Source organism: Myotis yumanensis, unplaced genomic scaffold (assembly GCF_028538775.1).
Source record: "Myotis yumanensis isolate MYYU_CA2020_CCGP unplaced genomic scaffold, mMyoYum1.0.hap1 SCAF_5, whole genome shotgun sequence".
Lineage (NCBI taxonomy): Eukaryota > Metazoa > Chordata > Mammalia > Chiroptera > Vespertilionidae > Myotis > Myotis yumanensis.
In genome coordinates, this window is record NW_027223756.1 from 86,379,302 (window position 1) to 86,405,549 (window position 26,248).

General features: G+C 55.3%; 2 protein-coding genes across 6 annotated transcripts; one reads left to right on the forward strand and one right to left on the reverse strand.

Moving 5' to 3' along the window:
• The first annotated feature begins 1,628 nt into the window (after nucleotides 1-1,628).
• Nucleotides 1,629-9,535, forward strand: DDX39A (DExD-box helicase 39A). The gene is made up of 11 exons (XM_070416176.1): nucleotides 1,629-1,718; nucleotides 5,594-5,805; nucleotides 5,911-6,038; nucleotides 6,662-6,754; nucleotides 7,118-7,301; nucleotides 7,982-8,100; nucleotides 8,443-8,574; nucleotides 8,668-8,777; nucleotides 8,881-9,025; nucleotides 9,152-9,299; nucleotides 9,385-9,535. The coding sequence occupies exons 2-11, from the start codon at nucleotides 5,598-5,600 to the stop codon at nucleotides 9,399-9,401; spliced, it is 1,284 nt and encodes a 427-aa protein (XP_070272277.1). The 5' UTR covers nucleotides 1,629-1,718; nucleotides 5,594-5,597; the 3' UTR covers nucleotides 9,402-9,535.
• ADGRE5 (adhesion G protein-coupled receptor E5) lies at nucleotides 9,506-25,996 on the reverse strand. Of its 5 annotated transcripts, XM_070416171.1 has the most exons (20): nucleotides 25,916-25,996; nucleotides 22,266-22,316; nucleotides 21,964-22,092; nucleotides 21,365-21,523; nucleotides 18,124-18,252; nucleotides 17,431-17,577; nucleotides 16,477-16,623; nucleotides 15,644-15,687; nucleotides 15,444-15,521; nucleotides 13,881-14,055; nucleotides 13,692-13,799; nucleotides 13,268-13,491; nucleotides 12,502-12,678; nucleotides 11,578-11,769; nucleotides 11,146-11,372; nucleotides 10,962-11,028; nucleotides 10,742-10,833; nucleotides 10,500-10,668; nucleotides 10,313-10,411; nucleotides 9,506-10,226 (listed from the first exon to the last, which is right to left on the reverse strand). In XM_070416171.1, the coding sequence occupies exons 1-20, from the start codon at nucleotides 25,953-25,955 to the stop codon at nucleotides 10,197-10,199; spliced, it is 2,484 nt and encodes an 827-aa protein (XP_070272272.1). In that variant the 5' UTR covers nucleotides 25,956-25,996; the 3' UTR covers nucleotides 9,506-10,196. The 5 variants fall into 5 exon arrangements, with proteins under 5 accessions (XP_070272272.1, XP_070272273.1, XP_070272274.1 ...); XM_070416172.1 differs by lacking the exon at nucleotides 18,124-18,252; XM_070416173.1 differs by lacking the exon at nucleotides 17,431-17,577.
• Nucleotides 25,997-26,248: the final 252 nt, after the last annotated feature.

The following is a 26,248-nucleotide window of genomic DNA, read 5'->3' on the forward strand; positions in this document are numbered from 1 at the left end:
TGATGGAAGCCCTGTGTGTTTATGCACCCTGGGGGTGCAGAGGTCCTGTCCTAGGCAGAGGCCTATGGTGAAATTTTTGACTCTGAGAAGCAGCCTATGGGCTGGAAGGCAGCTCCTCTGACCTCAGTGCTGGAGAAGACGATTAAGCAGAAAACTAAAGAAACCAATTTTACATCATTTCCCAGGTGGAGAACAGTTGGCATGTAAGCCCCTGACCAGTGCCCAGCCTCTCCTCTGTCAGTCTATCTCACTCTTAGGTACCATGTTCTTTGTTCTGTCTTAACTGCAACTCATTTTTAAACTAGATTGCTTTTAAAAGAAGACTAAATAAAGTTTCCCTTAAGTTATTTAGGTGGTGCTGGGGCTGCTGGGGGCCTGATAGAAGACACAAACACGCAACAGGTGGCCTGTACCCAGCAGCTCCAAGGCCGGCCACCTTGGTGCTGGGGCTGCTGGGGGTATCAGAGACACAAACCGGCAGGCCTGGCACCCAGCAGACCCGAGGCCTTTGTGGCAGCACTAAGGAGCAGCAAGCCAAGTGGTAGGAAGCAGCAAGCAGCTGGGCAGTAACAAGGGAGGGGTCCCGGACTGCAAGAGGGCACATGCTGGGCTAAGGGACCCCCCACCCATCCCCAGTGCACGAATTTCGTGCACCGGGCCTCTAGTATATATATATATATATATATATATATATATATTTTAGAGAGTAAGGGAGAGGGACAGATATAGAAACATCCATCATGAGAGCGAATCATCTATGGGCTGCCTCCTGCACACTCCACACTGGGGATGAGCCAGCAATCAGGGAAATGTGCCCTGATGGGGAATCCAACCCTGACCTCCTGGTTCATACATTGACGCTCAACCACTGAGCCACGCTGGCTGGGCAAGGCTTCTTTTTTCTTTTCTTTTCTTTTTTTTTTCTTTTCTTTTCTTTTCTTTTCTTTCTTTCTCTTCTTAATGTATATTTATTGATTTAAGAGAGGAAGTGAGAGAGTGAGAGAGAGAGAGAGAGAGAGAGAGAAACATCAATGATGAGAGAGAATCACTGATTGGCTGTCCAGGGATGTGCCCTGACCTGAATCGAACCATGACTTCCTAGGTTAGCCATCAACCATTGAGCCCTGGGAGGCCACATTTCTTAAAACTAACACACTCACGCCCTGGCTGGTTTGGCTCAGTGGATAGAGCTTCAGCCTACAGCTCTGCTCAATCCCCAGTAGGGGGTGTACAGGAAACAACCGATCCATGATTCTCTCTCATCATTGATGTTTCTATTTCTCCCTCCCCTTTCCTCTCTGAAGTCAATAAAAAAAGAAAAAGAAAAAAAAGAAAGTAACACTCCTAGTACCAGTCAATCATTCTGGCTTCCGTTGCCAGCACCAAATATGGCGGAAGCCACCTCAGGCCAAACCCCGGTCACATGACAGGAGGCAGGCAGACACCGGCCCAGCCCACTCGGGCGCCTATTTTTAGATCGACCAATGAACCCGAGGCAAGAGGCACGCCCTCTTTCCTTCTTCACCAATAGCGTTCAGACATCTTCGGCAGAATCCAATCACCGCTCCCGCTTCTCTTGACTGAAAAGCCAACGGCCCAGTGAGCAGACCCTCAGTCCAACGCAGGAGGCAGGAAGCGCTCTAGCTCGTGTCGGGGCGCGGGACCGGCATCCGTGGTGGATCGACTCTCGGAGCGCGCGGAGGCGAACGGGGAACTAGGTGAGAGTCGGGTCCGGGGCGCGGGGCCCCGGTTCGGGGACGTCGGGCCTGCGGGCGGGTGGGCGAGGGGAGACGCAGGGGATTGAGGGGAGAAGGAGGAGGGGGCGCGAGACAAGGTGGGGCGGGGCGGTTGGTGCGCCCGCGCGCGCGCGCGTTGCGGCCGTTGGAGGCCGGAGCGCATGCGCCAGGGGCGGGACGGCAGTTGGCGGGACGCGGGACCCGTTTCCGGGAGGTGCTGTCATGGCGCCCCGGGGGACGAGCCCTATTAGGGGAGCGAGCCTCCTTGTTCGAGGAGACCGCGAGGCGTCCCAGGACTGTTTGGGGAAGGGTTCGGAGGGCGACGCCGAGGTCTGGAACCGCGATGGGAGAAACCGGAGTTTGTAGACGTGATGGGGTTCTCCGAGCTCGAGGAACTTTCGCTCCCCTACTCGGCTCTGTTCTTGCTCCCCGTTTGGGGTGATCTGTGGTTTCAGATATTCAGGGCAAAAACCATGTCCAAATAGGGAGCACACTGAAGTCGACATCCTTCCTGGGATTTGAGGGTGAAGGGGTGTGCGTACATGTCTGAGTTGTCACTTGTGGTGTCGACTTTAGGTTCCTCCGCTCCTGGGGCCACAGGCAGTGTCTGTCACACCCTCTGGGCGGGACAAATCTCGCCAGATCTCTCCTGGTCTCATTTGTTTTGAGCTTTTGATCCTGGGTAGCCACTTCCTAGAAAAACGTGTGCTAAAACTCAGCATGTTCCCAAATCTGTCTACCCTTCCAAACCTCTTTATTCCTTTACTTTTAAAAGTACATTTTTATTGATTTTAGAGAGGAAGGGAGAGAGAGAAACATCAGTGATGAGAGAAAATCAGTGATGGGCTGCCTCCTGCACGCCCTGCAGTGGGGATGGAGCCCGCAACCCAGGCATGTGCCCTGACCGCGAATCGAATGGTGCCCTCCTGGTTCGAGGCTCAACCACTGAGCCACGCCGGTGGAGACACTATTTCTTTTAAATACACCACCTCTTGGTCAGCTAAGAGCATACCCTGGCATGATCCCATCTTGTAGAGGAGTGGTCCACCCTTTTCCCTCCTTAGTTAATCCTCTTCCCTACCTTGGTTAATCCTCTTTCCCTTGGTGCGGTTGGTCTCATCTCCAACTCCTACTCCTAGTAACTCGCTCTTGGGCAAATGAAGGGCAAAGACTGACGGGGTCACTCACATCTAAAATTTAATCAGAGATTCCCTAGGACAAGTGCCCTGGACCTGACCAGCTCTTCCACCTTTGTCTTCTGCCTCTTTGTCAACCAGCCAGTCCTACTCGCTTTGGGGACTGAACATTCCTCCTGTTCTCCCTGCTACCTGGGAAATGACCCCTTCCTGTCTGCCAGTCGCAATCCTCAGGGCTGGTATCAGACGACCTTTTTTTCAAGAGTCGAAATAAAAATGCATGTTCATTTTAGCCTCTAAAATGAGGCTTTGATTTTAGTTCCATCTACTTAGTCATTACTGTTGAGTGCTTACTTGATGTATGCCAAGTTCTGACCTAGGCTCTTGGCCGAGGGGCTGGCATGAGTTGAGGGGGTGCTTTTTAGATTGGAGTCAGCAGGAAATGCCTTTCTGGAGCAACATGCCTGAAGGAAGTGGAACTCGTGGCCTTTCCAGGCAGCAGGAGCAACAAGTGCAAAGGTGTGAGGCCCAGCAGCTAAGGCCAGTGAGGGCGGGCAACGGGCGAGATGAGGTCTGACCACAGAGGGGATCAGGTGTAGGGCCTGGGAGGGTGGTGAGCACAGTGGGAGCCTGTGGACGGTTTTGAGCAGGAGTGACATTCTCTGACTTAGCTTCTATAGGCTCCTTTTGGCTGCTGTGGAAGAGTGGATGGAGGATCATGGGGGATGGAAAACAGGGAGACTAGTAAGGGAGCTGTTGACAGAATTTAGATACCCAGATTCCCATCAGCTGACAGTGGATAAATTGGTACTGTACCTGTACGCTGGAATAGTCAGACATGAAAAAGAATGCAGTACTGATACATGTTAAACATGGATAAATCTTGACAACGTGCTGCTGAAAGAAGCCAGATAAAAGGATCACATTATATGGTTCCATTACATGAAATGCCCAAAACAGGCATATTCATAGAAAAGAAAGACGAGTGGTTGCCAAAGGGGTTGTGGGCATAGGACGATAGCTAAAGGGTACAGGGTTTGTTCTAGGTGGTGCAATGTTCTAAAACTGACTGTGGCGATGACTGTATGTATCTATGATTACACTAAAAACCATTGAATTGTACACTGTAAAGGCTGTAGCATGTGAATATCTCAAAGCTGTTCTAATTTTTTTTAAAAATATATTTTATTGATTTTTCACAGAGAGGAAGGGAGAGAGATAGAGAGAGTTAGAAACATCAATGAGAGAAACATCATGATCAGCTGCCTCCTGCACATCCCCCACCGGGGATGCACCGCAACCCAGGTACATGCCCTTGACCGGAATCGAATCCGGGACCTCTCAGTCCGCAGGCCGACGCTCTATCCACTGAGCTAAACTGGTTTCGGCAAGCTGTTCTAATTTTAAAAAGAAAGGTAATGGCAGCTTGGGACCTGCAAGGTAGCGGGGGTGAGAACTGGCCTGATGGTTCGTTAGGGTGGGATGTGTTGCTGATGGGTCAAGAACGTGAGAGAGAATGGGGACGCAACCTGTGGGGAGAAATGGAGGGTTTTTGCTCTGGGCATTTTGAGTTCAACTTACAAAGGGAAATGTGGACGAGGTGGCTGGTAACTGAGGGAGTTGAGGAGAGTCATTGCTGTTAGAGACACAGTTTGAGAGGCCTCAGCACAGAGGCGGTGAAAACCCTGGGCCACGGAGTCATGGAAAGGATGAGTGACAGGATGGCCATAAACTGGGCCTGGACCCTCTGCACCCAGCTCAGGAAGAGGGGCTCCTTCAGTACTTCTACCCTTAGATTGGAGGCTGAGGTGGGGCAGGAGTGACAAGAGACAGTGTTGTCAGGTTTGGGTCCCTGTAGCACATCTCAACACCCAGTGGGTGCTGTATGTTTTGGATTAAATAAAGCCAGGATGTGAGCTAGCATTGTATTAATTCCATTTACCATCTCAGCTTCATTTTTATTGGCCCAGGCCCAATGGGAGGCCTTTTCATGAGAGCACTTAATTATTCCCCAGTGCAGACCACAGAGAGCAGGAGGAGCTGGGGCTGGGCAGATGCTGCTCTCACAAACTCAGGTCTCTGCAGGCTGGGTAGATTCCCTTTGAATTGATTGGGGACAGGGTTGATAGGGACAGGGATCCTTTAGGTTAGGTAGTCTCAGGCAGTTCATTAGACCTGAGACCAGGATGCTGAGGCATTTGTGCAAAGATCTGGGAGAAGCTCATTCTGGGGGCATCGATGGGCTATAAAAGCTTGGGGTAGGGACTCGAGTCTGAGCAGCCAAGCAAGGCTGGGTGATTTGAAAGGGGTGGCATGGAATGAGGTTGACGGGCCAACGAGGAGGGTTGTGAGGGTCGTGGGGAGGAATTGGAACACCACTCTGAGCAAGTGAAGCCTTTGTGGAGGTATAGCTGGCAGGGAGAGCTGAGGTGGTTTGGAGAGTGGTTAGAGATTTGGCCACAACAGGCTGAAGCTGGGCGATGCTGCACAGATGGAGCTGATGGGATGTGCTGCTGGGGTCAATGTGGGGAATGATGTCCTGTCTCAGCTTCATCAGCTGGTGGCCTTCCAGGCCAGCCACTAAGATAGGACCCCAATGCATTGTCCCTCTCGAACCTGTGTTAACAGCCTGCAGCTGCTGTGTAGCCTCCTCCCTGGCTGGTGGGTTTTCCATGCATCTCAGTTGCTTCCCTGGGCCCTTCCTCCCTCTTCTGTTTCCAGTATTATGGCGGAACAGGATGTGGAAAACGAGCTTCTGGATTATGAGGAAGATGAAGAGCCCCAGGCTCCTACAGAGAGCACCCCAGTACCCCCCAAGAAAGATGTCAAGGGGTCCTACGTTTCCATCCACAGCTCTGGCTTCCGGGACTTTCTGCTGAAGCCTGAGCTCCTGCGGGCCATAGTGGACTGTGGCTTTGAGCATCCATCTGAGGGTACGCCTCCCTGCTCCTTCCCTCCCCACCACACCCACCCCTCCGCTGACAGCCCACACAGGGAGAATCCAATTTCCAGTCACTCATGGGCTCTTTTTCCTTCAGTTCAGCATGAGTGTATTCCCCAAGCCATCCTGGGCATGGATGTCCTGTGCCAGGCCAAGTCTGGAATGGGCAAGACTGCAGTCTTCGTGCTGGCCACCCTACAGCAGATCGAGCCCGTCAATGGACAGGTGGGTGCGTCCTCCCTCCCAGGCTTAAGTTATGTAAAGTAGCATAGCCCACGACTCCTGGTGTTAAAAATACCTGTTTCCACATTCTTTTTGCGGGCTTTTAAAATGAAGTACAGTAGTTAGTTTTACAAAATCCCTCCCAAAAATAATAAGCCAAGAAAAAAGATGGAAAGTGCCCACAGTTTTACCATCCAGAGACATGATTATTATTTTGCGCGTACTTTCTAAATGGTCCCTACAGTATTTCTGAAGGGGGGTTCCATTGCACACAGCTTTGTTACTGCTGTAGTTGCTGACAGGCCTTAGCTGTCTTCTCATGCCATGACAATCGTGTTCCACTCTCTTGGGGGATAATTGAGGTGAATACCAGTGTTCTGTTTTTGTCATGTTGGGGCAACATCCATGTGCTGCTGCATGTGGGTACACGAGCCTTTGTTTCCTTAGGGTACATGGTGAAGGAGGGGGTTTTAGTGGGAGGTCATGATGTGGTTGCAGAAGACCCCAGTGTAGCTAGAGAGTAGACTCAGCACGGGGCCTGTCACTGGCTAGAGAGCCAGTGTGGGCTCTAGCTGGGGAGGATTTAGGGTACTGCCTTGAGTGAGTCTCTCTTGCCTACCCAACAGGTGACCGTCTTGGTCATGTGCCACACTCGGGAGCTGGCCTTTCAGATCAGCAAGGAGTATGAGCGCTTCTCCAAGTACATGCCCAGTGTCAAGGTGAGCCCCCTTGAGCCAGGCCTGGCGCCATATGGTCCTCTACAGCCTGGCCGGCCTCAGCTCTGGCCCAGCCAGCATTTACCAAGCTTGGCTGCAGCAGCTGCCTTTGAGGTTTGCGGTGGTTTATGCTCCTTAAAAGCCTGATGAATTATGCATGGCCCCCAGAGGCCTGCGCAGGTCCCAGCCCTGGGCTGCTTTTCGGTGGAGCTGTGCCCAGGCTCTCAGGCCTCTCTAGGCTTGGGGAATTGAGGTCTGCTGCGGCCTGAGTTGGCAGGGCCATGGGCTGAGTGGCTGTCAGCATGGAGTAGGGTGCGAGGCTTCAGCCTTGGATGGGCAAAAGCGACTTTCTCCCCACATGCATAGGTGTCCGTGTTCTTCGGGGGTCTCTCCATCAAGAAGGACGAAGAGGTGTTGAAGAAGAACTGTCCCCACGTCGTGGTGGGGACTCCAGGTCGCATCTTGGCCCTCGTGCGGAACAGGAGCCTCAACCTGAGAAACGTGAAGCACTTCGTGCTGGATGAGTGTGACAAGATGCTGGAGCAGCTGGGTGAGTGTCCTTGTGGGTCTGGGGGGCTGCCAGAGACCCAGCCAGCCGCACCTGTGCCCTCACAGCCTTCCAGACTTCAGAGCCAGGTGGACCCTGACAGGCCAGGGTGAGGGATTTCCCAAAGTGGGGTCACGTGGGTGGCCGGCAGGTCTCCTGTAGCAGTTTAGGGCGAGTTCTTGCTTTGACCTAATGTGACCTGCTACTTCTGACCCCAAGCTGAGTGGGACCACAGGGCCTAAATGAGCCACTGTCCGACACCTCAATGTTAGCCTGAGGCTTGCCATAGCCTCCTCTCCTGCCGGGTTAGCTCTAGACCCCCTGCCTGCCTTCAGTGACCCTGACGGGGCCAGTCAGAGATGGGGCTTGTGTCCTGGGAGGTAGCTGCAGCTCTCACCCCAGCAGCTGTCTCTGCCTCAGGCTCCCTTCCCTGAAGCATGGCTGGAGGTGCTCTGGCACGGCTGCTCCGCTCTGGCAGCGTGTAAGTGGATTGCAGCTCCTCCTGGGCCTGCGCTCACCCCAAGACCAGCCCCGCAGGCATTGGGGTCTCACCCCTCCCTCCACTCCTTGCTCACACCACCCTCATCTTGGTGCCAGGTTGGGAGGGGCTGGGACTGGTCTCGGGCGGGGGTCAAGGTCTGGCAGGCACTCATGCCCACCTGTTTCTTGCCCTCCCCACCCAGACATGCGGCGGGACGTCCAGGAGATCTTTCGCCTGACACCACACGAAAAGCAGTGCATGATGTTCAGTGCCACCCTGAGCAAGGAGATCCGGCCCGTCTGCAGGAAGTTCATGCAAGATGTGAGTAAGCCAAGACCTCGGTGCAGCAGCTTTGGCCCTCCTGGGTCCTGAGGCCCAAGCTGCTGCTGCGGCACGCCACCCATGCTGCCCTCACAGCACGGCAATGCTGGGAGGCGTGGAGCCCTTCTTCCCTCCTCGCTGTCTTGTCGGATTGGGAGCTGAGCTTGGTCCACACCTGAATCAGACCAGAGCTTAGATCCAGCTGTTGGGAGAGAAATGTTCACTGGGTACAGCAGCCTCTCTGGGAAGCATCGCAGCATGGAGTCGTTCCTGGAAGGTTCTGGGCAGGCAGGGTGCCCAGAAGTAAGCCCTGCCCGCCCCTTCCTGCTCCCCTCCCCTCAGCCTATGGAGGTGTTTGTGGATGACGAGACCAAGCTCACGCTGCATGGGCTGCAGCAGTACTATGTCAAGCTCAAAGACAGCGAAAAGAACCGTAAACTCTTCGACCTCCTGGACGTGCTAGAGTTTAACCAGGTGACACTGCTGTTGCCCTTTGAGGGGTTCTGGACCTTTGGAGGGACAGTGCATGGGGACCGTGGCCCTGACTCTGCTGCCTTCCTCCGGCAGGTGGTGATCTTCGTGAAGTCGGTGCAGCGCTGCATGGCCCTGGCCCAGCTGCTCGTGGAACAGAACTTCCCAGCCATCGCCATCCATAGGGGCATGGCCCAGGAGGAGCGGTGAGTATGCGCCACCACGAAGGCCTGAGGGTGGGGCCCTCAGAGGAAGTGCTACTCAGGAACCTTGTACCTGATGTCTGCCTTTTGCTTCTCCTGCACCCAGCCTGTCACGCTATCAGCAATTCAAGGACTTTCAGCGGCGGATCCTGGTGGCCACCAATCTGTTTGGCCGAGGGATGGACATTGAGCGAGTCAACATCGTCTTCAATTATGACATGCCTGAGGACTCGGACACCTACCTCCACCGGGTGAGTGGCCCCACAGAGGTGGCACCTCCCTGATGGCCCCTTCCTGGGGTGGGGACCAGGCCTGGCTTGTCCTCAGATCCCCAGGTTGTGTCTCTGCCTGACCTGAGTTCCTGTATCTCCCTGCAGGTGGCCCGTGCCGGTCGCTTTGGCACCAAAGGCCTGGCTATCACCTTTGTGTCTGATGAGAATGATGCCAAAATCCTCAATGATGTTCAGGATAGGTTTGAAGTAAATGTGGCGGAGCTTCCTGAAGAAATTGACATCTCCACATACAGTAAGTGGCTCGGGCAGGAGGGTTGTGCTGGGCCCCGGGGGCCTCTCCTCCTCTCTCACTGGCCTCCGCACATTTTGTCTTACAGTTGAGCAGAGCCGGTAACCACACACCTGACATCCCGGAGCCACCCTGCTTCCCACGTGCTGCTTCAAGTCCTCTTTCTAGGCGACAGTGGGGCTTTCTTTTTACTGTTCAAACACTGTAGATTTGTGTAAGAATAAATTTTTATTATGGAAGCCTGGCTCCCGCCCATTTGTTTCTTACTGGTCTCTTCACATTTCACAGACATAGTGGGCCTGGTCAGTGAGGCCCCCAGCCAGCAAAGCCACCTCCTGTACTAGTATCTGTGAGATTAAATTTTAAATGTCAACATTGAAAACTTTATACAGATTTAAAAAACAACACCACATTACACAACATCCACGACCTTCAAAACATTGAGAACCCTCTGTCGGGGAGGCAGACTGGCCTCTGTACCGTGAGTCGCAGGGCCTGAAGGGGCCCTGCCCTTCTCCCATCCTTGAGCTTAGTCTTAGCTTAACAGGAAAGTAGAACCCCAGCACGCTGGCCTCTTGTTACGTAGCAAAGACAGATGAGTGGGAGGCCAGGAGCCTTGTCTGTCCGGGTGTTGGGTACCAGGACAAGGGGCTGCAGCCCTGTCCGGCTCCTGCCCACCCTGGGTGCCAGCTGGGGTGCAGCAGAGGCAGCCAGAAGCAGGTCCATCAGGTCCGACTCCACCCTGTGTTCCTGGGTTTGGCGCCAGAGAACAACTGTTGATGCCCCTTCTCTGGGGACAGGAGAGTGGAGGGATCAAGGTGGTGAGAGAGGAGACAGTCTTCAGTATGTGCAAAAGCTGCTGAGGCCACAGGAGCTGCTGGCCTGGCCAGAACCTCGCAGTCACATGCCAGACTCCGACGGCCTGAGGACCTGGAGAGAGAGGAACCCAGTAAGGACTGATTCCGGCCCAAGGCTGCCTTCTGACCCTGCACCCCCACACCAGGGTTGGCCCTTACCCTAGTCTGGTTGTGGCTGGAGCTGGATGTCGACGTGCCAAAGTCCGAGTACTTATTCCCAGTGACCATGCAGGCCCACTTCTGGTACTCCTCCCTCACCTGCAAGGCCCAGGGTGCCAGGTCAGGGGAGGCAGCCCCAGGAAGTAGGGGAAGGGCAGGGGACCCCCACAGCTGACCCACGGCCCACCTTTTTGTTGAGCAGGCAGTGCAGCAGAAAGAGGAAGAAGCCCTGCAAGCAGTTGAGGATGGTGAAGGCATAGGCCAGCACCCGGCTCCTCGGGTCGAAGAGGAACAGGCCGAAGACCCATGTGCAGCCCAACACCAAGAGCTGTGCGATGGCCGTGATGGTCAGCACCCTGGGGGAGAAGGGAAGCTGTAGCAGGGGACACCCCACGCATCCCCCCTCTCCCTGTCGGCCCCTGCCCTCACCTGGCCTTCTTTAATTTCTTCATGTCTGGGTTGATCTCAGAGAATTTCTTAGTGAGCTTCCAGACAGTTATCACGAAGATGACAGCATTGCACTGGGCGGAGAGCAGAGAGTTTGGATTAGAGTTTTGTCCTTGGAACTCAGGGAGAGAGCTGGCCTATTGGGCTCAGTGAGGAGCCAGGTGACACAGGCCTTAAGGGTGGAGTGTCGGGGATTAGTTACCAAAATGATGAATGTCACAGGTCCCACGAAACTCCAGAGGAAGCCGCGGGCGGGGTCCAGCCAGCAGCTGGATGAGAAGAGAGGGGTCTGGTCAGGAGCCCGAGGGGATTGGGGCACGGAGGTTGTGGCCCCACACCCCTGGCCAGCCCCCAGCCCTCCTGTGGCCTCACAACTCCCCACTCACTAGATATCGCGGCCATAGCCCTCGGGCCTGGCGGCCGCTGAGATAGCCACGATGAGGAAGGGAACGCCGTAGCCGATCAGGTAGAGCCAGCGCTTGCTCAGGCCCTGACCCTGGAATACACGCACCACGAGGAAGTAGAGCTCCAGGCCCTCTAGGCTCATCCAGCAGAAGGCAGCCAGGAAGCAGTAGTGCAGCAGCCCGGCCACCAGGCGGCAGCGCAGCCCCACCTGCGGGGTGGGGGCGGGGCAACTTCAGCGCATTCCGGGCCAGAGCACTTGTGGTGGGCGGGGTCGAGGCGGGGGCGGGGTTGTGGGCGGGACGGGGCGTGGCCAGGCGGTGCTCAAGCCGGTGCAGGGGCGGGGCTTCTCCGACCTGGGACCTAGCCAGCCGCTCCCAGGTGAGAGTTGGGCACTCTGTGGGGAGGGACCTTACCTCGCCTCCTTCGTTCTCTATGCCCGCCAGAAATATGGCGGAGCCCAGGAAGAGGCATATGCAGAGGTGCAGGTGCACGGTGGTGCGCGAGCCCTGGATGGGCCGCACTAGCAGGAAGGTGAGGATGCACAGCAGCAGGCAGACCAGCGACAGTGCCAGGCCCACTTTGGTGATGAGGGCCAGCTTCGGGTCCTAGATGCAGGACGGAATGGGAGGGGCTTGATGAGCACCCTGAGGCCTTGTGCCCTCCTTGTGGGCCCCACAGCCCAGACCCACCTGGGACCTGCCTGACCTCAGGACTCAGATCAGGCCGATCACCTCTCCCCACCTCTCTGCCTTCAAGCCTGGCAAGCCGGCTATGTCTGTCATTCTAAATGCGCCCCCCCACCCCCCAACACACACACACACATCCGTGGGTGCAGCAAGGATCCCAGACTGCTCTCTGTGCGGCTTTGACTGTCCTATCCTTTTCGAACACTGATGGGTCCCCTTCTCTGACCTCATCTCTTGCCCCTTCCACACCTGGACACACCTATCAGCTCACAAATCCTACATTTTAGCACTTCCTGGGCCTTTGGCCTGGACCACCAACCTCCCCTACTCTACCTAGCCCATTCCAGTTATCCACATGGCCCAGTTTATCTATGGATCACCTGAGGCCACATACAGAGCTGTGCTCCAGCTTTTGGTGATACTTAACAACTGGGTCAACTGGATCGGGGTGGACAGAGGTAAGCTAGCTGGAGCAGGGCCTCCAGTCAGGCCACATTTAGTTGCTGGGTCAAGGGGGCTTGTCTGTGGGACCACCTGAGCTGTGCAACCAAAAAAACCCATTGGGCCACACCATCAAGAACCAGCTGCTCATCTCACCTAAGCCAACCTTGCCATCTGTGGGCTGTTGAGGGTAGCCCTGGGGCTGCTCACCTCCACGTCATAGTGGGCCATGAGGACGGCAAAACTGCTCAGGTGGTTGCATTGGCAGGTGATGCTGTTATTACTGCTGCCCAGCTTCTTGCAGCCTGTGGTGGACCAGTACCCACCACTGTCGTTACCCTTCCAGAAGGCACAGATTAGCTCCTGACGTGACTTGGGCGTCTCCGGCTGTGGGCAGGTGGGGTGTTCAGAGATGTTAGCCTAGAGTCCACCCTTGGGGTCTGAGCTTGGGCTGGGTCTGAGGAAGCTGCTTTTCATTGACAAGTATTTACTGAGCACCTACTGTGTGTGCTAGGCCAGGCCACAGCAGTGAACAGGGCAGACACAAATCCCTGCCCTTGTGGGGCTGATATGCTCATTGGGGAGACAGGCAGTAAATAATAAACCTAATAGATAAGTAAACCCTATAGTGTTTTAGAAGGTGGTAGGTGCTATTAAAAAAAAATAAATAAATAACAGGATAAGAGAAAGATAGGGCATGACTGATTACAGATTGTAATTTTAAATAAGGAGGTCAGAGAGAGCCTAATAGAGAAGGTGGCATTTGAACAAAGACTAGAAACAGGTAAAGGACTGAGTCATGTGAGGGAAAGTTATCTGAGCCAGAGAGCACAGCAAGTGCAAAGGCCCTGAGGTACATTTAAGGAAGTAGCAGAAGGGGCGGAGGTGGAGAAATGAAGACTGCAGAGGGGCCACCATGACCTTGGCCAGGGGATGAACAGTGGGGCTGATCCCACCTCCCCACCCAAGGACTCACATGGTAGGAGAAGGAGAAGGTGACAGGAGGGTCTAGTTTCTCCGTGTTCTTGTTGCTCAGAAAGACCGTGTTGACGGTGGAGAGGAGCTTGGACTGAGCATCGTTGACAGAACTTTCATATGTCTCTTCCAGCTGGGCTTTCTTCTCAGGGTCCAGCACCACGGAGGCATTGACCAGCAGTGTCTCCATTTTTCGGCTGGAGAATATGCCTGCCACAGTGGGGCCTGGGGAACAGACATGCTGGCTACCTTCCTCCCTCCCTCCCAAGACGTCCAAATTAGGCTTGGCCAGTCCCCCATGATGCCTGGAGTCCCTCCCGATGGCTCAGTTTCCAATGGTTATATATTTGGAACCTCACGCCTAGCCATATCCCAGCTCTTTCTTCCCTCTCCCACCGGTGCCCCCTCCGGCCACCTGCTGTTACCTGAGTCCCCGACTCCAGCTGCCTGAGTCCAGTTCAGCTTCATTCGTGCATGGCTCTGGCCCAGGGTGACGGTTCCATTCCGTTGCTCCTGGATCATCAGGGACAGCTCTGAGGGGAGAAGGGCAGTGACTGTGGGATCCAGATGCAGGATGGGGCCCAGGGTTGGGGCAGGGCAGGAAGAGGCCTCACCTGTGTCCAAAGGGGAATGGTAGGTGAAGGAGGGTTCAGGCAAGGTCTTGGCCAGGTTCCTCAGGACTTCTTCGAGGTATGAAAGCAGGTGGGTGGCCATGCGGTGCCTGTCAGACAGGGCCAGGGCCTCCAGGTCCCCAGCGACTTCCAGCTCATCCAGTGACGTGATGAATTTCTGGGGGTGATGAGTGACAGCTGCTGGGTCCCTGCACCACGGGAACCGCCCAAAGGACCCTGATCTCACTCCCTCACTAGGGAACACACTGGAGAATCCCCTGGGTTGCCTGGGGGACAGACACAGGGGAATCATCTAGATACTGCAGTAGCCAGAAGACAAAGGTGAGTATATGCCTATATGGCACTTAGCATTGATTAGCCACTGACTTTCTGCCAGGTTCTCTCCTAAGTCTGCACTGTCCAGAACACTCACCACGAGTCACACGTGGCACCATATTTAAATGGTAATATTTTGAATCTATTGGGTTAAATGGAATCTTCACATTAATTTCACTTGTTTACTTTTACTTTTTTTAAAAATCCTCACCCAAGGATATGTTATTATTGATTTGCAAGAGAAAGGAAGGGGGAGAGGGAGAGAAACATCTATGTGAGAGAGAAACATCAATTGGTTGCCTCCATACACACCCCAACCTGGAATTGAACCCGCAGCCTTTTGGTGTAGAGAACAATGCTCTTTTTTAAAAAATATATTTTTATCAATTTCAGAGAGGAAGGGAGAGATAGAGACATCAATGATGAGAGAGAATCACTGATCGGCTGACTCCTGCACGCCCCCCCCTGGGGATTGAGCCTGCAACCTGGGCATTTGCCCTTGACCTGAATCAAACCTGGGGCCCTTCAGTCCATAGGCTGTCACTCTATCCTTTGAACCAAACCAGCTAGGGTTATTTTTACCTTTTTTTTTTTTTTTAAATAAAGCTACTGGAAAAATTTAAATGACATAAGGGGCTCATCTATTTCTACTGGGCTATGTGCATATGCTGAAACTTACATCTAGTGCTTACTGGGGGCCGGGCACTGTTCTTTGAGAACGATTCTCTTAGTCCATTTAAACCTTCACAACCGCTGTATAAAGCGGGAGACTGGGACCCAGAGAGGGGGACTCTGAGGCCACGGCAGTAAGTGTGTGGGGGATTTGAACCTCTGTGACTACACTCTAGAGGCAAAATTCTGAATTGCTCCATTCTGTAGCCATTATATCCTCGCGAGCGTGAGTGTGTGTGCGAGGGCCACCCAGGAATGGTGATGTGTATGTACATCCGTTTGTGCGATGGGGATGTACAGGGTGTCCTCAAAAATGTATACATACTTTAACAACTGGTAGCTCAATTTTGAAAATGAAATATACTTTAATCAACACTGCCTTTATAATTGTTCATACACTTTTGGGGGACAGCCTATATCTGGTGTGTGTATAGTGTGAGTACAGCCACAGCTGTTTCTCTGATTAGAGGCCCCTGCTTGGGCTGTCTCCACTCACAGCGAAGCATCCCCCAGCCACCCCCACACTGTCTTGGGCTTCTCCCCAGGTCCTGTCCTTACGTGGATGGTGTCCTGGGCCGAGGCAGGCTTGAAGTCTCTGCTCAGTTCCTGGACTTTTTCAAAGAAGTTGGAGAGACTCTGGGAAAGAGGAGACGAGGGGTCAGAAACCCTCACAGGTGGGTGGGGGCGCGTGGGAAAATGGGTGGACGGTGGGCTGAGTGGAGGGACCTTGCCTCCTGGTCCCGGCTGGAGTCACTCACCTGGCTCTTGATTCCAGGGGGCAGGGGCCGGGTGGGGAAGATCTCTGCAGAGAACAGAACAACTGTCCATTAGGGGTGTGAGTGTGTGTGTGTGTGTGTGTGTGTGTGTGTGTGTGTGTTGGAGGCAGGGTCTAGGGCAGCCGTGGGCAAACTACGGCCCGCGGGCCGCATCCGGCCTGTTTGAAATGAATAAAACTAAAAAAAAAAAGACCGTACCCTTTTATGTAATGATGTTTACTTTGAATTTATATTAGTTCACACAAACACTCCATCCATGCTTTTGTTCCGGCCCTCCCGTCCAGTTTAAGAACCCATTGTGGCCCTCGAGTCAAAAAGTTTGCCCACCCCTGGTCTAGTGTCAGGCCCTACTTTCACACTGAGTAGTCCTTTGCTTATTCAGGAATCTGGGCCCCTCTCCTCTCTGTGCCCCACCCCCTTTCCGTGTTCAGTCCCCCTCCCTCCACGCCTTGGCTGGAGGTGGTGCCACCTGCTGACTGCACATCCCTGAGTGGCAGACACAGGGGTTATGGGAAGTGTGCAGAGGCCTGACCCACAGCAGGTCAGCCCCCACAGAGGTACAGGTTGTGAGATATTAGATACCTTTGTCCCAGTTAGTAATTAGCTGCTTTCTGGGGTCCCCCAGGAGCCTTCCCCTTGGTACCCCAGCTCCTTCTGCAGGACCCCCAGATCTTTTCCCATTTAGTCTCAAAGAATGGAAGCCTGGCCCAGCAGGGCACCCCCAGCATTCATTGTGCTGGGTTCGTGTGGGTGACCGTGAATATGTGATCAGGTGGCTTGAGCTGTGGGTCTTTGTGGGAATCTGAACTCCGAACCTTCACAGACGGTGTTGTGTGGGCCATTGGGGGACCCAGGAATCAGCTTCCAGCCAGGGCGACAGCGGCACTCATAGCTGCCCTTGGTGTTGTTGCATTGGGTTGAATTGTGGCAGATATGTTCTCCTGAGGTACATTCATTCACATCTGAGGACAAAGCCAGAGCGTCAGGCCCTCCCTCTACTCCTTGCTCGCATCCTTCCTGCCCCTTCTCTCAAATCCCTTAGAAGTTCACCCGAGGACACCCCACTATGCCCCGCTTCCCAGCTACCTAGACTGACAGGATACAAACTGTGGTGACATTTTCCACTGTAAAAGCACCATAAGCTCAGAGCGCCCCTGCAAGGCGGACAGGGCAGGGCTGTGCGTGTGCAAGTGTCATCCCAAAGCTGTGCCCCCACCTGTGGGGCAGGATGGACTCGGGGGAGGACCGGTGATGGACTTATAACCAGGGAGGCTGCCACACTGATAGCTACCATGTGCTGAGGCTGTGGGCTGTAGCACCGATGCGCCCAGAGCTGCAATCTTGCCCTTATTAGAACAGAATCCGAGCCCTAGCCGGTTTGGTTCAGTGGAGAGAACGTCGTTCTGCGGACTGAAGGGTCCCAGGTTCAATTCTGGTCAAGGGCACGTGCCCGGGTTGTGGGCTCGATCCCCAGTAGGGGGTGTGCAGGAGGCAGCCAATCCATGATTCTCTCTCATCATTGATGTTTCTCTCTCTCTCCCTCTCCCTTCCTCTCTGAAATCAATAAAAAAAATTTTTTTAAAAAAGAACAGAATCTAAGCTCAGCCCTGCCTGGCCCAGGTCCCCCTCTCCTCACTGCCTGCACTGGGCACACACCGTTTCTGAAAGTGCTGCCCCTTCTCTGCCAAAGCACCTTATGGCAGCTGCCTTTCAGATGGCTCAGCAAAGTAAAGAAGAAGTGGGTCATTTATGAGATCTGAACTCCAAACCTTCACAGACGGTGTTGTTCGGGCCATTGGGGGACCCGGGAATCGGCTTCCAGCCAGGGCGGCAGCGGCACTTATAGCTGCCCACATTGTTGAGGCAGTGGGTGGATTTGTGGCAGGGATTTTGTCCTGAGGTACATTCATTCACATCTGAGGACAAAGCCAGAGCGTCAGGCCCTCCCCGCACCCACTTCTCATTGCCTGAGGATCCCACCGTCAGTACACATGTCACCACCTGGTGACCTTCAACTTCACCCTCAAAGCACATTACGGTGGCCTACTGACAAGATGGACACGACAGGCACCATGGTCTCCAGTTTATAGGTGGCAAATCCAGGAGGGAAACTGAGTCACAGGGACTAGGTTTCTTGACCAAGGACTCCTGCCTACACCCTCCTGGGCCCTGGCCCTGGTTCCCTTCTGGGAACCAGAAGTCACACCTCCCCCTGCTGCATGTGACAGATGAGGAAAGGGAAGGGTCGGGGGTGCTCACAGGGGCTCCACAGGAAACCCCAGGCTCAGAAGGCCCTGCCACCGCCCTGCTCTGTGGCAGGACTTTTCAGGGAGGCGAATCCTTAGGCAGGGCCTTGGCAGGGAACCTGAGAATCTTCTGCCTCCTGGGGCTGCGGGACCTGCGTCGGCTCCTTCCCCAGCTCCATCCAGTCCAGCCTCACAGCGTCCTCCCCGGGCCTCTACCTTTGCACAGCTTCGGGTCCTCTGGGTTCAGCTCAAATCCTGGCGGGCACGTGCAGGTGTAGCTGCCAAGGGTGTTGACACACTCGCTGAGGCTTTTACAGATTCTGGGGTTCAGACATTCGTCCATGTCTGCAAGGGGAAGGAGAGGGTGATGGATGCCTGCAGCCGTGGGCAGCCTTCAAGGCTGGGAGTCAGCCACGTGTCCTGCCATAGAAGCGTCTGAAGGCCCCACTGCCTCCTCCCAGGCGAGTGGTGCCTTTTCTAATTCACATGGAGGTGTCCTGTGGGTGAGCATGCTGGCCTAGATGCTCTGTTGTCCAGATGTGGCCAGAAGCGGTCCAAGTCCTCCCTCTGACTCCCTCCACCACCACCTCCTCTCTGGGCAGCTCCCAGCTTGGGCAGGGACATCACCGCCACCTGTGTCCCAGCCTGAGGACTTGGGCAAAGGCCAGGGTGGGCTTTCCTGGAACCAAGTGCGGGAGAAGTGCTGCAGGCCATGAGCAGGCTCGTTTCGGTGGCCTTTGTCCTGACTCCCCCGGGTGGTGCTGTGGGCTGAGCTCTCCTTGGAATCCTGGGACTCTGGTGAGACAGTGCTCTCCCATCCACACGACTTCTGAGACTCCAGCCCATGGAGATGGACCGAGAACCACCCTGAGCCTGACCCCTTGCAGACAAGGCTTTTAGGCCGGGCCCAGAATGTGAAAATGATGCCAGATAGGCCAGGGCCACCTGGACAGTGGGTGCCAGGCCATGAGGGCAGTGGGGCTGACATCCAGCCATGCTGTCTTGTGGTGAAGGTGCCCCTTCTGATCTCCCTGAAGGCATCCCCTGGACTGGCAGGGAGTGATGAGAATCCACATGTGAGCTTGATCAGGGGTGGGCAAGGGCTGGGTGCCTGGAGCGGGGAGCAGAAGCTGATGGGTGAAGAGTAGCAGGTGTTTCTGTCATCTGGCTCCTTGTTCTCCCACCAGGGTCACAGACCTGTGGGCCTTGCCAAGAGGGGCTGAGCTCTGTCTTCTGTGGCCCCATGGTCTGGGCACCCAAGGCACCTGGGTTGACCTCCTTGGGAGAGGATTGAGCCTGGGGCAATGGTCCCCGATGACGCCCCCTCCTGCCACCTGGTCCAAGTGGGAGCCTCTTCCTTCACCCAACTCTCAGAGCTTGGGGCTGGGTGGGAGGTCGACGTCACCCAGTCCTCCCCCAATATGTAACCCGTCTGGATCCGGTCATCAAGCTGCTCACCGTCCTGAGAACTGAAGTTACAGGGAGGGTCAGGGTGGACGCTTGCTTGGGGGAATAGATGGAGGCCGAGTGGCTGAGAATTGGGGTCAGGGTATCAGGAGGCAGCTTCTCCAGCTGTGGCTGTGCGCCAGAGGCAGTTTTCTTGAGGGGGTCCCTGGCCATCATGGCCGGGGGGTTCTGGGAGGGCCTGGCATGACTGCCCCTGTGTGGGCTCCGGTGGCATCAGGTCTCATCCAGCAGGCACTGGCGATGGGGAAGAGGACGATATTGCTCTAGAATGCACTGCGCCATGAGCTCTTGAAGTATCTTGACTGCCGCCCTCGTGTGTTTTATGCAATAAGACGCCAGGTGAGCAGGCTCCGAACTTCTGGAATGGCCTCTGCAGAGGTTCTGAGTCTTGCCGTTCAGAGAGGGTGGGAGACCAGGTAGGTGCCTGGGATGGCCCTTTGATGCCTGGAGATAGAGGGGTGAGCGGCCGAGGAAGGGGCCCAGGTCTCCTGCTCAAAGCAGACCTCGTGGGCCGTGACGCGAGCAGACAGGTCCTCAGGTCGGCAAAGGCTGGAATGCCGAGGTGGGCAGGTGCGCAGACGGCCCAGCTGAACCCGTCACAAAGCTAGGTCTTCAGGTGGCAGGTCCTGATCCAAACCCGCAGCAGCTCTCCCCCTGAGGTGCCTCCTCTGCCACCTCTCTTGTTCGGCCATGTCTCTGCCCAGCAGCTCTGGCCCTGTCTCTCAGCCTGGCCTGTTCCTGACACAGCCACACACCTCAGTACCCACAGCACCACCTGCGTGCAGGGCGTGCGGGCACGCTGAGTGGGACCCATGACCACCCTGCGGTTGTGCAGGTGGCTCACTGCACAAGGGGGTCCAGCCGAGGAGGCAACTGGGGGCTAAACACCAGCTCGCTCTCCATTCCCCAAACACACCGTGTCCACCTGGAGATAAGGGACATGTTTCCAATTCACATGAAGGCTGTGCCCTGTGCACAGGCTACACATCGGGGGTATAACGTCCCCCACAGAGGCCCCTGTGGGCCAGCAGTGCCATGGATGGAGCCCTCCCGCTGGGCTCCAGGCAGGTGCAGGTGCCCCCTTCCCTCCCACCAGGAGGCTCTGCCACCTCCCTCTGCACGCAGGGCAGGCCTGCGGACCCGGCTCAGAGCCCCCAGGATCCCCAGCTCGGCCTCCTCCTCCCCTCTCTGTGTTCTTCACTAACCCCCTGTCTCTGGGTGAGTCATGGCTTCTGCCTGACCACTGCTGGCTCCATCTGCCTGCGGATGCTGAAGCCCCTTCCCTGCCCACCTGCTCTCCCTGGAAAGGGGCAAAGCGTGGTGATGCCTGGAGGCCTGGCTCCTCTTAGGTCCCTGGGGAGGGGAGGGGCCAGGCCAGCTGTTCTGAGTAGCCACCCGGGGTATACCCCTGGGATGTCCAACCCGGAGAGGGTGTGTTAGATCAGAATGAGCATAGTCTAAAAACCCAACAGCCACCACTGTGCTGTGCTCTATGATCTCATATACTCTCCCAGTGATTCTGTGAGGTAAGCACCATTGTCACTCCCTTTTACAGAAGGGTAAACCGAGGCACAGAGAGGTGAAGAACGTGTCCAAGGTCATACAATTAAGAAAAGGAAAAGCTCCTTTTGTTTTTATCTGTAAAAGGTAGGCTCACTCTCTCTCTCTCTCTCTCTCTCTCTCTCTCTTTTTTTTTTACACAAAATCACAGTAATATTATCACATCTCGCACACTACCAGTGATTTCTGAATAAGTGTCCTAGCTGGCGCTGCATACACAGCTGTCAGGTATCAATACCAGGACTTGGGTCCTTGGCTCTCATGCCACCCTGCCTCTCTGTGCTAGTGGGACAGGCACAGGCACACTTGTCCCACTCAGACCTGGGGGCTGCACCTATCACCAGGGCCTGGCACCCAGTATGCCGCAGGAATGGCTCTGGTGACTCCAAGCCTCATGGACAGGAAGATGGAAGATGCGGGTCATTCTTACCTTGACACGTGTTCTCACTCGCATCACTGAACTTTGTTGCCCCAGAAGCAAGCCTGTATCCTTGGTTGCATGTGCAGTAGTAGCTCCCCACTGTGTTATGGCACTCTGCAACTCTTCCACAGAGAGTCCCTGGCCTGCCTTGTTCACATTCATCAATGTCTGCAACAAAACGGGATAAAGGGTCACCTCCCAAAGCCATGAGTGCCCTCCGGGCAGAGAGCCTGGTCCCTCACCTAGCATGGAGCCTGATGCTCAACCAGTGTCTTTTGGGAAATAATTAGGCTCAGGCAACATTGCTGTGGCTGGAGCAAGCCATTCCTGAAACCCACCAAATCAGCTCTGCTCTGCTCAGCTTTCTGTCTGTCTCCTGGATTTAGATACAGGAGCAAGTGCTGAAGTGGTGGGTGGGTGGAAGCTCTGCATCCCCCGCCCCAGTCTTCCCTCTGTACGAAGCCATGTTTATTCACTTCTCATTTTCCACCTTCATTTCTTTTTCTTTCTCTTTTCTCTGTCCTTCATGATGGTCTGAGAACAAAAGCTGAGGCCACCAACCACCATCCCGTCTCCATGTAGCCCTCCACCACCCCAAGCCTCTGTACCGTCACAATGATCCGTGTAGCTGATGTCAGTCTCCCCAGATGAAGATTTGAATCCTGGGTTACAGCGACAGGAAGTGCCACTGACACATGAGGAGTTTGCAGGGCATGGCCAGCGGCGACAGGCAGAGGCTGTGGAACGGAGACCATGGTCAGAAGATGAGGGCTGAGCCAGAGGCTGGGGAAGGGTGTTGGGAGGTGCAACCCTGAGCTTTCTGCTGCAACAGGCCTTTCTCTGCCTGGGCTGAGAGGTGAGGTGGGGATGGGACTCTGGCTGGGGACTGAGTTACTCCCAGCAGACTCACCCCTGGTGCTCTGGGGTCCATCTTCCAACAGAGTCAGCAGGACACACAGCGCTGGAACAGAGAGATGGAGGGTCAGGGGGACACAGAACGGGGAAGGGCGGCCTGCGGGTGACACATCTGAGGGAAGGGGCGGCTCACCCCTCCCAGGCTCGGGCCCTGTCCATTACTCAAGGTGAGAGTGGGCAGGTGGCACCTCCCTGGCCTCCAATTCCCATGGCCAGAGGGTCTGCACCCATCGCCTGAGGGTATCTTTCAGGAACTGAAGGATGGGGAGGGGCCTGAGCCTGGCAGGGGTCTTGGCTTCTGCTGACCTGTGGGCAGCAGTTCAGGAAACATACTGACTGGAGCCAGGTGGCCTTGGTTCTACTCCCAGACCTTGGTCAGGTGCCTCAGTTCCTCAGTTTCCCCTTCTGTAGAATGGGGATGAAGAGGGGGCCCATTTCCTAGAGTGTGAGAGTTAAGCAGACAAGTACTGCCTGGTGTGTCAAAGTGCTTACTGTCATCATTTCTTTTTTTTTTTTTTTTATATATATTTTATTGATTTTTCACAGAGAGGAAGGGAGAGAGATAGAGAGTTGGAAACATCGATGAGAGAGAAACATCGATCAGCTGCCTCCTGCACATCTTCCACTGGGGATGTGCCCGCAACCCAGGCACATGCCCTTGACCGGAATCGAACCTGGGACCCTTCAGTCCGCAGGCCGACGCTCTAACCACTGAGCCAAACCGGTCTCGGCACTGTCATCATTTCTTTATGTAAAAATGAAGGGGTTGGGCCAGGTGTCCTCTCAGATCTCCCAAATCTAAGGTGCTCCAGCCCACACCCTTCCTCAGGGACACAGGTGCAAGCACACTGCACCCACATCTGTCCACCACAACGACCAGCTTGGGACCCAGTGGTGACATTTCACACCCTGGCTCCCTGCACACAGGAAGATGCTGGGGGCTCATGTTAGGGGTGGTGCTGCATGGGCTCCCCATTCCTGTGCTTCCTGCTGCTCAGGGCACCCCATCCCAGGGCATGTCCTGGGGGTTCTCCTTAAGTCAGCAGGGGCTAGAGAAGAGGACCTGTTCATCAGAGAGACAGACAAGGAGACAGAGATGGAGAGAAAATAAAAAGAAGGGAGGGAGGGAAGGGGAAAGAGAGAGAGAGAGAGAGAGAGAGAGAAGGCACTAGAGACTTAGAGGAGAAAGAGGGAGACAGAGATGGAGGGAAAATGAAGAGATGAAAGAGAGACAGAAGACAGAGAAATGGAGAGAGAAACAGAGAGGCAGAGTTAAGAAGACAGTGATCTAGAGAGATGGACAGAGAAATAGGAAACTCCTAGAAAGGGAGAGACACAGATGCCAAAGATTAGATGGAGAGACATGGAGAGATAGAGAGATTGAGAGCCAGATAGAGAAACAGAGGGAGAGGGAGGGCGGGAGTGAGTGCGGGCACCTGGGCAGCAGGTGGGGTGTGGGGAGGGCTTGAGGATCCATCCAGTCCCTGCAGATCTAGAGATGCTGGGGAGGCAGCCCAGACCCAGATAATCCAGGGAGACCAGATGGGGGCATCGGGTGGAGGGATGGGGGCCAGGGAGGCAGGGCAGGTGCGAGTCACTTCCTGGGCCAAGTGAAGGGATAACTCATGGCTCCCAGTCCCCCATGGAGGGGCTCCCAGTCCCCCATGTAGGGGCTCATAGGGGAATTTTGGGGTTGATCATTGTGAGCACAACTTGAGGAGCTGTGGAGGGTACAGACTAGAGGGTCCCCTGAGCACTCAGTCCCAGTGTCCAAACTTGATGCCCCTCAGGCCAGCAGAGGGCAAAGACCCCCACACCCTCCCGAGGCCCTTGCAGATGCAGTGAACAGGCTAGATCTCCTGTCTTCCTCCTCTCTGGCCACAGGGTTTGGTTACTTCTCCCTTTGGTGGAAACCCACTTCCTCTTTGTAGGACAGACCACAGAGTGACCTTCCCTGGCAGGGTGGGCCCTGGGCCGATTGGTCCCCAGCTCCCAAAGCCCCAGTAGGAACTTCCATGCTCACAATTACCCCAGGAGACAGAGACTCTGTTTATGTCCACTCTGCAGAGGGACAAACTGAGGTTCAGAGCCCAGAAAAGGCCTATGGAGAATCTGGTGAAGAGGGGGCTGGGGAAGATGGAAGTGAGGGGTCAAGTTCCCCAGAGTCTACAGGGAGGGGGTTCTCTGTGATGAGCTGGGCTTTCCTGCCCCACCACAGAGGCTGCTGGGCCAGACCTCCACCTGGGGCCCAGGAAGTCACCCAAACAGGAGCCTGGAGAGGGGTGGCTGGTCACTGCTCCCAGTCCCATCTGGTTTGCATTCCCCTAGCTCAGTGGTTGGCAAACTGCGGCCCCTTGAGTGTGGCTCTCTCACAAAATACCACGTGCGGGAGCGCATGTACAGTGCGATTGAAACTTTGTGGCCACACTCAAGGGACCAAAGAGCAGCATGTGGCTCGAGAGCCGCAGTTTGCCGGCCACTGCCCTAGCTGAGCCCTGGGCAGTCAGATTCCTGCCTGGGGCCCCTGTGGCAGGGGTGGGGCAGTCATTCCCGCCTTGCTCCTGTAGCGAAGGATCCCTTCCTCCAGCACATCCCCCAGACCCACCAGTGAAATAATAATAATAGTAACATTAACAACAACAACAACAATAATGTTACTTAATTCTCACTGTGAACCAGGACTCAACCCTTAACACAAGCCTGTGAAGTGGAGACCAGCCTTGCTCTGCCCCATTTCACAGACGTGGAAAGTGAGGATCAGGGGCTCTGTGACTTGGTCCCTGACACTTCGCCGCCTCCAGCTGTGCTTCACATGGACTCAGCAAATTTACTAAAAATCATCTAATTGTAACCATGCAACAGGCGAATTACATGCTATGTCAATTACACCTCACCTTCATAAAGCTATAGAAAACAGCTACGCCTGGCACCCTGGGCCAGCACAGGGAGCCCCAACTCTGTGGCCCGGGGAAGTTCTGAGTGGCACCCAAATGTCATTTCTTAACTCTCTGTGTTGCCTGGTTGCCCAGGCAACGGGCTGCCCTGATAACCTGATAACCGTTAGAGCCACCCTGGGTGGGGCGGGAAGGGAGGCAAGGGGGAAGTCACAGCAGAGCTCAGGTTCAACCCACAGCAGCAAAGCCCTTCAACGCACAGCTGAGTCCCAGCTGGGTCTCCGGGCTTCCCCTGCCACACAATGGGAGAAGTCTGGGGGTCACCCCATTGTGGAAGGGTCCCCCTTAGCTCTCTAGCCCCCTCTCTGCTGTTACAAGTGACTTCCTAGGGGGTCACAGCACTCATTCGCCCTCTCTCTTCCACCTGATTCAGTTTCCCCTCTTAGGGAACAGCTTCCAAAGTGGATCTGGAAGGAGCGTGGAGATCACTCTGGGGTGGGGAACAGACCGCTAGAGCACCCGGTGGGTTCCTGCCCAGGCATGAGGGTACTCGGGCACTGCCAGCTGCTCTCCCATGTGCCGCGGCTCCCGCCTAACCATGTGGCTGCCTCCATGCCAGGCCAGGGACCTGCCAGCGGTGCCTCCTGTTTCTCCTCGGTGGGGGTGGTGTGGGGGGACTGGGAAGTGGAGGCACCAAAGAGGTGCGGCCAGGGGCTCCCTTACCCCTCCCAGAGGGTCCCCAAACTCTTACCCTGTAGGATGTGAAAGGCGCTGAGGCGGGGAGCTTCCATGGTGACCTGAGCTGCCAGCAGGGGAAGAGGCGGTTGGGCAGTCCCAGTGCCCAGGCGGGGGCAGCCGCGCCTTTATAAAGTGTGTGGGCGGGACCGCTGCCCCAGGCCCCGCCCTGCAACTGGTGGGGCAGCTGGAAGCCAACAGGAAAGTGCAGTAAAAACAGACCTGGCGCCAACGCACTGGCGCCCCCCCCCCCCCGCCCCAACACACACCACAGAGGTGTCACCTGCTCTCAGATCCTTTGCTAGCAGCTCCACCGTATGAATTTCTGACAAACACGCTGAGCCCTGGG

What these genes read in the sequence shown, in the direction of transcription:
- ADGRE5 (XM_070416171.1), bottom strand. Translation starts at nt 25,955, where the DNA reads ATGGAAGCTCCCCGCCTCAGCGCCTTTCACATCCTACAGG. An exon ending in CCATTCCCCTTTGGACACAG is followed by an intron (nt 13,800 to 13,880) that starts GTGAGGCCTCTT and finishes TTCTCCCCTCAG; the next exon opens with AGCTGTCCCTGATGATCCAG. An exon ending in ACTGCCTGCTCAACAAAAAG is followed by an intron (nt 10,412 to 10,499) that starts GTGGGCCGTGGG and finishes TGGGCCTTGCAG; the next exon opens with GTGAGGGAGGAGTACCAGAA.
- DDX39A (XM_070416176.1), top strand. Translation starts at nt 5,598, where the DNA reads ATGGCGGAACAGGATGTGGAAAACGAGCTTCTGGATTATGAGGAAGAT. An exon ending in TCGAGCCCGTCAATGGACAG is followed by an intron (nt 6,039 to 6,661) that starts GTGGGTGCGTCC and finishes CCTACCCAACAG; the next exon opens with GTGACCGTCTTGGTCATGTG. An exon ending in GCAGGAAGTTCATGCAAGAT is followed by an intron (nt 8,101 to 8,442) that starts GTGAGTAAGCCA and finishes CCCTCCCCTCAG; the next exon opens with CCTATGGAGGTGTTTGTGGA.